At 40.1% G+C, this 12013-nt stretch overlaps 1 protein-coding gene across 1 annotated transcript; it reads left to right on the forward strand.

Moving 5' to 3' along the window:
- Nucleotides 1-4131: 4131 nt before the first annotated feature.
- On the forward strand, nt 4132-4557 carry LOC132643821 (uncharacterized). The gene has a single exon (XM_060360346.1). It carries the CDS (start codon nt 4132-4134, stop codon nt 4555-4557), a length of 426 nt encoding a protein of 141 aa, XP_060216329.1.
- Nucleotides 4558-12013: the final 7456 nt, after the last annotated feature.

Raw genomic sequence — 12013 nt, forward strand, 5'->3', positions numbered from 1 at the left:
AGAAGATCATCAATGGCTGAGATCTCATCTCAACCAACTGAAGTGGTTAAATAACTACCTTGCCAGCTAAGAGGGCATTATTGATCTGGTAATCATCTACTTCTATCTTTATTCTTCTTTTTCTTCTTCTTCTCTTCCAAATTCTCTTCTTCCTAACCTAATTTCTCCATTACATGAATCCATTGAAGCTCAAAGTCATCACATTGGAGTATCACTCTTGTATTGAGTTCTTTTACCCAATTCCCAATCATTGTAATTATAACCTGTTGAGTATCAATAAAATACCACTGTTTTGTCCCACTTGTCAATTTTCTATTACAATCCCAATTTCATATTCTCGAGTCCATTACAAGTTGGTATCAGAGCCTGTCCTGGCCCATTAAAATGACCATAACTAAAACAAGATCGAAATCTATGGAGGAAAACCTAAAAAAATTAGAGTCATAGTTCATGACTCATGTTACAGAAGCCAACAGAAGATCAGAAAACACAGAGACAAAAATGGATGAACTAGGGAAAAAAGTTTGACATGTTGGTGGAAATAATGTTCCCTACACCAACTGGAACATTGGGCACCAGTCCAACTGAGAATTTGCATAATAATACACAAGGAATATTGGGTAGTGAACCAATTGACACAGTGCCCTTGAACAACCAAGGTACTGGTAGCAGAACCAGAGCAGTTGACAGTTCTGAGCATCTCTTCGGAAGAAATCATGGCAATGGCTTCAGTGCAAGAGTCGAGTTTCCTTATTTTGAAGGAGTGGATCCATGCGCATGGTTGAGAAAATGTGAGAGATACTTTGAGTACAATCACATCACTGACCCTCAACGAAAGCATGAATCAGCAGTGCTTCACCTTAATGGTAAGGCTGAATCTTGGTTTTTCTCCTATCACATTGGCAGAGGTAGAGTTAAGTGGCAAGAATTTACTGAAGAAATTTGCAAGAGATTTGCAGATGCAGATAACAGTAAATTTAATTTGATAGGGGAGTTTAAGAAGTTAGAACAAAAGGGAACTGTAGATGAGTATCTGGAAAAATTTGAGGACCTAAAAGCATGGGTACTAATTAGAAATCCAACAATTCCTGAGGAATTTTTCTTAGAATTCTACATTGAGGGCCTAAAGGAGGATATTAGGAACATAGTTAAATTGTTAGAGCCTTACTCATTTATGAAAGCAGTAGAGAAGGCCAGACACCAAGAGAAAGTGTTAGACTCTACTGCCAAGAAGAGTAAAATCCAGTGGTCAAGAGGGTCAACTTCTAACAGTGGTGGAAACAATGGTTATAGAGGACCAACTAACAACAATGTAGGTAACATGGGTAATAAGTTGTTTGAAACTAGAAGAGCACAAGGATTATGTTACAAGTGTAGAGAAAAATACTACCCTGGTCACCAATGCAAACCAATGCAGCTCAATGCTATGGAGGCTTGCATAGAAACAAATGAAGAGGATCAGAGTGATGTTATACCAACAGAAGAGGGCATGGGAAAAAATGACACTAATGGGGGAGAACTGAGCACAGAATTCCAATATGGAGAGGTTATAGATGGAGCCATGAGTCTGAATGCCTTGTCTGGTGCTAAAATGCCAAACACAATCAGACTGAAGGGTGAAAACAAGAAGAATAAATTGATTATACTATTAGATTCTGGAAGCACTCACAGTTTTTTGGATCTAGAAACTGCAAAGAAATTGGGGTGTTTGATTAAAAAAGCAATTCCCATGTGAGTAACTATTGCAGATGGAAACCAAAATAATAAGTCTCCATATCTGTCACAACTTTAAGTGGAAGATTCATGGTATTGAATTTGAAGACTCAGTAAAACTTATCAGAATGGGTGCAAATGATATGATTCTTGGGGGTAATTGGATGAGGAGCCATAATCCAGTTTTATTAGACTTTATGGAGTACAAAGTGCAAGTGACTCACAATGGGAAGACGGTGGAACTGAGAAGGATCTATCATCAAGCAGAACTAAAGAGTATGAGTGCTACTGGTGTGAAACAGTTGTTAAGAAAGGGGCATACTATATGGGCTCATTTGTTTACGTTGTCAGCTGCTGAAGTATAAGATGGTGCAAGCATACCTGGGGAAATCAATCAGCTTATTCAGTAGTTCCCAGCTGTATTTGCAGAACCAAACTCACTTCCTCCACCAAGGCAACATGACCATTTCATTCCATTAAAACCTGACACAATTCCAGTAAATATCAGACCCTATAGATATAACTACTTCCAAAAAAATGAAATTGAAAAATAAGTCAAGGATATAATGGATAATGGCATCATCCAACCTAGCCATTCTCCTTTTTCCTCACCAAACCTCTTAGTCAAGAAAAAAGATGGTAGTTGGAGATTTTGTGTGGATTATAGGGAGCTTAATAAGATGACAATCAAGGATAAATTTCCTATCCCATTGGTAGATGATTTGCTGGATGAACTGAATGGGTCCCATGTGTTCTCTAAAATTGATCTAAGGGCTAGATATCATCAAATTAGAATGTTTGAGGGGGATGTTTATAAGATAGCCTTTAGAACCCATTTTGGCCACCATAAGTTCAAAGTCATGCCATTTGGGTTGACAAATGCCCCTGTAACATTTCAAAGTCTCATGAACCATGTATTTAGAGACCATTTGAGGCAGTTTGTGCTAGTGTTCTTTGATAACATATTGGTATGCAGGTCCAATATGCAAGAGCACATTTACCACCTCAAGGAAGTACTATACTCAGGAAGGAACAATTGTTTGCCAAAATGTCTAAATGCACCTTTGGACAAGAGAAAGTTGAATATTTGGGTCACGTCATCACTGGTCAAGGAGTTTCTACTGATCCAGCAAAAGTAGAAGCAATGACCAAATGGACTGTTCCTAAGTCACTCAAATCATTGAGGGGATTCTTGGGGCTTACTGGTTAGTACAGAAGATTTTTCAGGAACTATGGTATAATCAGCAGACCATTAACCAATCTATTGAAGAAGAATGCTTTCAATTGGTCTGAAGAAGCTACTGTGTCCTTTGAGCATCTTAAACAGGCTATGGCCTTAGCAGATTTTTCCAAAACTTTCATCATTGAGACTTATGCTTGTTCTACAGGGATGGGGGTTGTATTAATGCAAGAGGGCAGACCCTTAGCATTTTTCAGTAAAGCTTTGGCACCTAAACATCTAGGGCTGTCTACCTATGAGAAGGAATACATAGTTGTACTTTCAGCAGTTGATAGATGGAGACATTATCTCCAAGGTGATCATTTTATCATAGTACAACAAAAAGGATTAACCAAGCTATTGGGATTAGACTATGAGGTTCAGTACAAGAAAGGCACTGAGAACATGGTAGCTGATGCGCTTTCAAGGAGACAAGAGGATGAGGCATATTTCAATGCTATAACAACTGCAGAGCCTACTTGGATGTTGGAGGTTTCCCAGAGCTATGAAATGGATCCTACAGCCTTGCAACTAGTGATAGAGTTAATTACTGATCCTATAAGTAAGCCTGATTACTCTTTACATCAAAGCATAATTAGATACAAGGGAAAAATCTATGTGGGAAGAGCTACTGATTTGAGATTCAGAATTTTCAATGCATTTCACACTTCTCCCTTGGGGGCCACTCAGGACAACAGGGAACTTATAGGAGAATTGGTATGGTTTTTTATTGGCCTAATTTGAAAAGGGACATAATTGCTTGGGTATCTGCTTGTGATGTTTGTCAAAGAATAAAAACTGAACATGTGCATTCTCCTGGGCTTTTACAACCACTACCTGTTATTGATCTTCCATGGCAGGATATGGCCATGGAGTTCATAGAAGGGCTTCCTTCTTCTGGTCATAAGAATTCTATCTTGGTGGTTGTTGACAGATTAACCAAATATGGTCACTTTCTACCCTTAAAACACCCCTACACTGCTAAGGAGGTGGCAGATTTGTTCCTACAAAAGATTTACAAATTACATGGTCTTCCCAAGTCCATTGTCTCTGAAAGAGATTCTATTTTTACTAGCCAATTCTGGCAACAGATCTTCAAATCCATGGACACTAAACTCAACATGTCTAGTGCTTACCACCCCCAGTCCGATGGTCAGACTGAGAAACTCAATAGGTGTCTTGAGTCTTACATGTGAGCCATGGCATTTTCCCACCTAAAACACTGGATGAAATGGCTCCCTCTAGCAGAATGGTGGTACAATACCAATTTCCATACTGCTCTAAAAACTACCCCATTTGAAGCTGCCTATGGTTATGCCCCACCTCAAATTCCTATGGGTTCACTACCCCACTCTACTCATACTCAGGTGGGTGTTTGCCTTGCTCAAAGGCAGAGTCTTTTGCAACAATTAAAGGACAATCTATATACAGCACAAGCCAGGATGAAATTCTTTGCAGATAAAAATCGGACTGATAGAGTTCTACAAGCAGGTGACTGGGTATATTTGAAGCTACAGCCCTATAGGCAAGCTTCTGTGGCAATTCACAAGAATCTTAAGTTGAGTGCTAAATTCTATGGTCCTTTTCAAATATTAGAGAAGATCGGGTCAGTTGCTTACCGTTAGTGTCACGACCCAGCCCCGTAGGCCGTGACTAGTGCCCGAGATGGACACTCGTACATATTCTCTAGCCAAAATCTACTTACGTTTAGCATGTTAGGGACTTCAACACATACCGGTCAATATATCATTTAAATCTTTACTTATAAGATCGCATATATAAACCGACCGGGTTATCATAGAATAGGGAAATGCCAGACGTAAACCATATTAACATAACCGGACAAAACGACCCATGACCCACATACATGTCTACAAGCCTCTAACAAAGACAACAAAATCATATGACGGGACAGGGCCCCGCCGTACCCCTGAAAGGTCACACATACATGAATATACACAACAGATGGAACTGTACCAAAAGTATGGGCTCCGGATCAAGGGAGCACTTCAAAACAGCAGAACGGATATCCTAGGCTGACGGATCACCGTAACGAACGTCTGTACCTGCGGGCATGAAACGCAGCCCCCGAAGAAGGGGGGTCAGTACGGAATATGTACTGAGTATGTAAGGCATGAAATACAGAAAACAGAAACATAACTGGAACAATGGAACAAAAAGTAAGTACATTAGCCAGAATACCAAGGTGCTTATTCTCCAAACGTAGATCACGCATACCGATGTCATATGTCAGAAAACTATAGAAAATGAGTAAATCATCCAGAGTATCAAAATACTTACTTTCCAAACACAGATCATGTGTGCCGACATCATTTGTCATCATATACATATACATATACATATAGCAGATCCCGGCCCTCTAGTGAGGGACGCGGTGGACAGAGTCATCATGCATGTCAAAATCATATAGCATATGTGCATATAACAGATCCCGGCCCTCTATTGCGGGACGCGGTGAACAGAATCATCATATGCCATCCTGGCCGCCAACCCCATATCATCATATACATATGTACATATAACAGAACCCGGCCCGCAAGGGAGAGGGACGCGGTGAACAATGCAAAGGAAGACGCACGATAAAAGAACCTGGCCCAGGGCGCAGTGAAGGACATACTGAGGCTTGCTCGAACAGAGTAGTGTGAAACCACATGCACATAAATCAAGACTCGATAGATACGTACACTTACCGACATCTGAAGGCTCTGAAACAAGTTTCGGGTCAATCCGACTTAGTATAAGAAAGTTATGAGCGTTTGAAGTACAGAACCTTCTACGAACGTTTCAGAAGCCATTTTGGAAAATCAAAGCAACAATCATGTTAGGTACCTTCCGAATATCATTATGGATCAACTCAGATAGAGCTTCTAGAACCATATGTACGTATCAAAATGTATCAAAGACTTGATGGAATAATCAAACGTGCTATCATTTGAAAATCAAAACTTTAGTCATATCAATTATCTTTCGAATGCCATTCGGAAACATACAGAACTTTTACGAACGTTTCAAAGCAATTCCGAGATCTTTTTCGAAAGTTAGGGACATTAAAACTTACAGAACTCTTTTAAGAACAAAACTCTTTATGCTCATCTCGTTATTCAACCATACAATAAGTTCAACTATATCGAACGTGCTCGTGTCAGAAGTGAATAAGAATCATAGACAGACTCGGAAACATATCAAATAGAGCTTCGGAAATCATAGATACATATCAAAAAGGTGAATACGAATCATAAACAAACTTGGAATCACAGAATAGAGTACCCCCAAGATGCATATCATATCTTATTTGGCTCTAGGACATGCCAAAAGAAAGAAAGGGTAAGCCTTACATACCTTGCCCGCGTCCTACGCTAATCCGAAGTTAAGTCTTTGGCTTCGCAAAATCTACAACAATATTAGCAAATACCAAACATTAGCCATAAACACTTAAGAGTCCAATTCTAAGCCGACACTTTATTTACAGAAATTTCGGCAGCATGTCCCCTGTAAATACAACAACCCCGAGAATTCAACTCGGCCAAATCATCAACAACAAATCCGAGAATTCAACTCGGCCAAATTATTAACAACAATACCACAGTCAATTCAAAACGCATTCCAACATTAGCAACATTCTTTCTACAACTTCAACGGCGTTTCATTCATGTTCAATTCATAATTGCTCACATATTCAAGTACTAATCCGAAACCTTTCAAACCATATTCAAGGACACTTTAAACAATCCGCACAACATTCTAAACAATCCATCCAACATGCCCCTTTACCCGAAACTCCCAAGTTCAACAAGAACATTAGCAACACGTTTTCTTCTTTCAAATTCATGAACTACACCAACAACTCACACACTAACAACATTGTTTTCCATAATTACAAGAAATGGTTTTTAACATCACATTAGTTTCTAGACAACTCTCCAACACTTACAACTTCAACTAGAATCATCAAACTTTCATTTTCATCATAGAATTCATTACAATACCAACCAAAATACTAAGAAAATTGATTCATTCTCTTCTACACTAAACCACATTCACACGGCCACAACACCATATATTCGGCTACAACATAGCATCCATATTTTCATGAATTTCACCTATTTCTACATACTACAACATACACAACCATCCATAATATATAAAAAGAAGATTAAATCTTACCTTTTTCCTTCAACTTCTCACTTGGCTAGGGTTGTGAATTTGCAACAAAGAGTAGTTTTCTTGCTCCAACAATTATACCACGTTAAAGAGGACCTTTGAATTAGTGGGAATACTAGAAGAAAATAATTTTTGATCAAATCTTTCGAGGGGTCAATTTTTTGGTGGTCATGGCCGAATGGCCTTCCTTTTTTTTTTCTCTTCAAGCTTCTTGAAATTTCTAAGGGACAAAGATGAAAATATGACTATTAAGTCATCTTATACACATATATAATTAATCTATATGGGCCTAAGCCCACTTACCTTGGACGGCCACTTGGGCCTCTTTATTTCAAGACCAATCTTTTTTTTTTTGTCTTGCACTTCATGACAATTTATTTTCCAAATTCCAAATTTGCCCTTAGCCTCCCTCCATATTTCCATAAGTCATCTTGCGAATTTTCCTTTTTACCCCTAGCCTTTCTAAATATTTCCACATCAAAATTTTCATAAACAACTTGTGTGCTAAACAAGATAAAAAATATAGCCTTACTCTTAACTTTCCGCAATTATCTTGAATTATCCGAATGTACAAAATGCGAGATATAACATCCTCCCCCCCTTTAGAACATTCATCCTCGAATGTTAAACTAGCCTTATAGGGTCTTAGAAATACCTCGGGGGAATTTTCTTTTCTATCACATACCGTCCCCGTATGGGTCTCACTTTATCGACTGCCTGTTGAATTGTATCTAAGTCGATTAGCTTAATTCCGTCTATATCGAACCAACCGATCACTGACTTGCACTTCCTGCCATACACAGCCTCATATGGTGTCATTTCGGGCTATCCCCTTTATATTTGTCAACCTCTCCAGGCGTCTTCCATATTTTCTCCCTATATCTTCCTTATGGTACACTTTTCGTCAACTCATTTCTATGTCATTTCGTAATCTTTGCGATATTCCAACATACCCTGGACTCTGGCTCCGAACTAAAAAGTCCCTTTGTTTTTTTGTTTTTTTTTTGGAGCTTGAATCGTCATAATTCATTCTAAGTGTAGTGTGTTCTGCCCCCCCCCCCCCCTTTTTATAAGGGTCTATATACGCCTATACCTCTTAAGTAATCACCGCCTTCCGCGATCTTCTTACAATTGAAGTTCTGTCATTGCGGAGCCTATCATGTCTATCTCCTTGCTAACTACGTTCTCATATCTAATCGGAATACTTATAAGGGCATTCATTTCCGACGCTTACTTTTTCCATTTTGTTTTTCATTCTGATATAACTCTGTCCTTTATGTCCAACGATGTCATTAACCTTTTGGTGCGTAACCATTTCCAGTTACTTTCTTTCTAACCACTTTCTTTTTCCTTCAATCAAGTCATTAATATCCTTAATTTTTCTTAGGGAGTAACTTCCTTCTCTTGTTGTTTGTAGCATCGGCTCTGAAGTTCGCAAGGTATTCTTTTATACGCGCGAATCGATTCCATTCTTAAGTCACCCTCCAGAAGGGCTTCTCTATGTTCAAAACAACTATACCAATATGGCTACGTAATTATCCTTTTGTAATTATATCCTTCCACAATGGAGGATTCGGCCAAGCCGTCCTTTCCTTCATGCCCGTTCCTTATCTTTCGTCCTGTTTTCTTTGTATAATAGAACCTCTCGGTCTTCACATGAATTCTTATTCTATGTCATGGGTTTTCTTATCAATTACACTAATTCACTATCCTTGTCCTTTCCTCGGTAAGTAATCGGTTTGCTATCGCCGACTTATTAAAGTATCCTCCGTACTCCCATATGTTTATCCTATTTTCACCGTTAACCTTCCTCAAGTTTGTTCCTCGTTTTGTCCTATACTATCACATTCTAGTTCTTTTACAGACCTATCCTTCAAATTTCTACGCAAATAGTTTCATGCTTTTCCCGTCGGCTCTCTTGAGGCTTTACTCAACCATGTTCCTTACCCTTCACTTTTTCGACATTTTGATCTCCTTACCTTTCATTTACTCACTCTCTTTCCTTTCCAAATATCGTTGTATTAGAATTTTCCAACCTTAACCTGTAGTGAAATCAGTATCAGTCTATTTCATAACATCGGTACCATACCTTTCACTTCGTCTCTTGAATTCCGTCCAGTTAATGTTTTCCATACGTCGCAACACTGGTTGCTAGGTTTCACCTATCGATCGACACAGACATAAATGAGATATCATATGCGTACACATATATTTATTACCATTTCGCTTACAAAATATTTCCAGACACTATTCAAACTTACCTTGATTCCAGAGCTGCGTTGCGCTTTCCTCTTCTTCACCGGCCTATTCTACCTTAGCCTACCCGACCTCTTTAAGGTTTCTAACCACTCCGCATATTCTAATTTCCTTTAGGTTACCCCAGTTTCCCATTTGTCTCTTATATCTACATTTGTGGAAATTTTTGTACACTTCCCAGGGGGTCACCCATCCCAAAATTGCTCTCACCCTAGCACGCTTAACCTCGAAACTTTAATGCATTTCGGTGCGTTAATGCTGGTATGATTGCATCCACTACCCCGCACGACCTTTATCACGTAATCTAAGGCAAGTTGGGGTCTTAACGACTTCCAAAAGGTTCTCGTAACGGGTCCCACTCCGATCTAGAGAGGATCGTTTACTTTCCTGAATATACAATTACCGTGTTGCCCTTTTTAAATCCTCAACATTCACTTTTCATCTGTATGTATGACTACCTCAAACGGTCCTATAAATTCGGGTTTTATCCCGGTTTTACTAGCAATCGGGGGAAATATATGATAAAATACAGTCTGAATCTATCAATGCATACATATTTTAGAAGAAAATCAACAGTATACCTGTAACCACGTCTGGTGACGCCTCCTGGTCCTGTCGGCCGGCCAAGGCATACAAGCGGTTCGAAGGACCGCTAGAACCGAGAGCTCCGCCTCGACCTCTACCGCGACCTGCCGGTGTCGGCCGCATAGCTACAGAAGGGGAAGATGAACCAGCATCCAACCAAGTGGGTTGGGGTGAACCACCGGGACCACTCTTAAACGGGCACTCCCTCAAAACATGGTCCTGATGGCCACAAAAGAAACAAGCACCCATAGCACGATAACACCTCCCTGGGTGAGGTTTCCCACAGTAAGAACACCAAGGCATGGGTGGCTTTGACTGACTGAAACCTCTGCTCACCTGCGAACCCAAAGCCCAAGAACTTTGTCCAGCTCCTGAGTATCCGGTGCTATCAAATCTCCCACCAGTGGACTGCGGGGGTGCACTTCGTGCTGGCTGAGAAGACTATCTGGTATGCTGTTGAGGCTGCCCGCCTCGAAACTCCCCAGAATAACCAGCTGATATGGCCCTCTTGGGCTGGCCTCCATCACGATCTCTGTCGGGCTGACGCCTTCTATGTCTATCCTCCCTTCCCTGAGCATATGCCTGCACCCGAGCAATATCCATCCCGGACTGAGATGTCATCGCCATATAGCTATCAATCAGGTAATCATCTAATCCCATCACATACCGGTGCATCTTGTCAGTCATATCAGCCACAATAGTGGGGGCATATCTAGCCAACGAGTCGAACTCTAAACTGTACTCTCGAACACTCCTGCCCCTCTGTCTCAGCTGTAGAAATCTGTCAACCCTAGCTCGCCGCGCCTCGGGAGGCAGGAAGTGACCAAGAAAGGCTGCAGTAAACTCATCCCACACGACTAGGGGAGCATCCTCACCCCTAGACAGCTCCTAGGACTCATACCAATTAACCGCTATATCACGCAGTCTATATGAAGCCAGCTCGACAGACTCAGTCGCAGAAGCTCTGACTAATCTCAGCGTACACTGCATCTGTCGAATAAAGTCCTGGGGATCCTCCTCGGGCTTTGACCCGTAGAACTGTAACACCTCGTAACTTCGGACGTAAGTTTGACTTATAAGATGATAATATAATGGAACCAATATGAGGGTTATAGGAAGTGTTATGAAAACCAATTAAGTCATAAGAAATGTCTTTAGGCAAAGCAAAGTTGAAAACCACTCTACGGGGCATGTTTGCAAGTGAGTTTATAGAAGGTCTTACTTCTAACGACCATAACCCCTTTATTAATTGAGAATTTGGGAAAACTTCCTTGATGAAAGTTGTATCCCTTTGAAATATCTTTCCAACGGTATATTATGGGTCTTGAACGGAGCTATACACAAAGAGTTATGGTCATTTTACGACAGACTGTTTGACAGAATATCACCCTCTGTCACAAGATGCGACTCAGGATGCGACTCCAAAACACTACATGCGACGCCGCAGTCCCGTCGCAAGTTGTGCCAGAGAGATTTTGTCCAGACTTTTCTGGACTTCTTTAAATAAGACCCAACTCGTCCAAAATCATATTTTCATCATTCTTGGTCAAGAAAACCTCTAAAATACTCTCTAACATTCATCCACAAGAAAATTCAAGGGAAATCCATGCTCAATAACACCAAATCCATGAACCCAAATGTATGAAACCTAGCCAAAGTTCATCTAATTCAAGAAAACCCAAGGGAAGTGAAGTAGGGTTTTGGTGCTAAATGAGTAACTCCACTCAAGACTTGTTCAACCACTATCTAAGGTAAGTTTCATGACTTTCTCATGATGATTAAAGTGTTGATGTATTCTTGGGAGAATAATAATTGGGTTTGATGAAGGGAATTATATGAACTATGCTAGAGTTGTTGGATTGTTGACTTGGGATTTGTTGTATTCATATGAGTGATGAAGAATGATGTTAATTACATCTAATTGAGATTGTAGAATCATCTAGAAGTAATAGAATGGGATTGGGTGAAGAAAACACCATTAATGAAGGTTGTGGAGCTTCATGCCCACCAAGTGTTTGATAAAATGATTAGATGACCAAAGCATGAATATTATTGCTA

The sequence above is a fragment of the Lycium barbarum genome, chromosome 6, assembly GCF_019175385.1.
Source record: "Lycium barbarum isolate Lr01 chromosome 6, ASM1917538v2, whole genome shotgun sequence".
In the NCBI taxonomy this organism is placed as follows: domain Eukaryota; kingdom Viridiplantae; phylum Streptophyta; class Magnoliopsida; order Solanales; family Solanaceae; genus Lycium; species Lycium barbarum.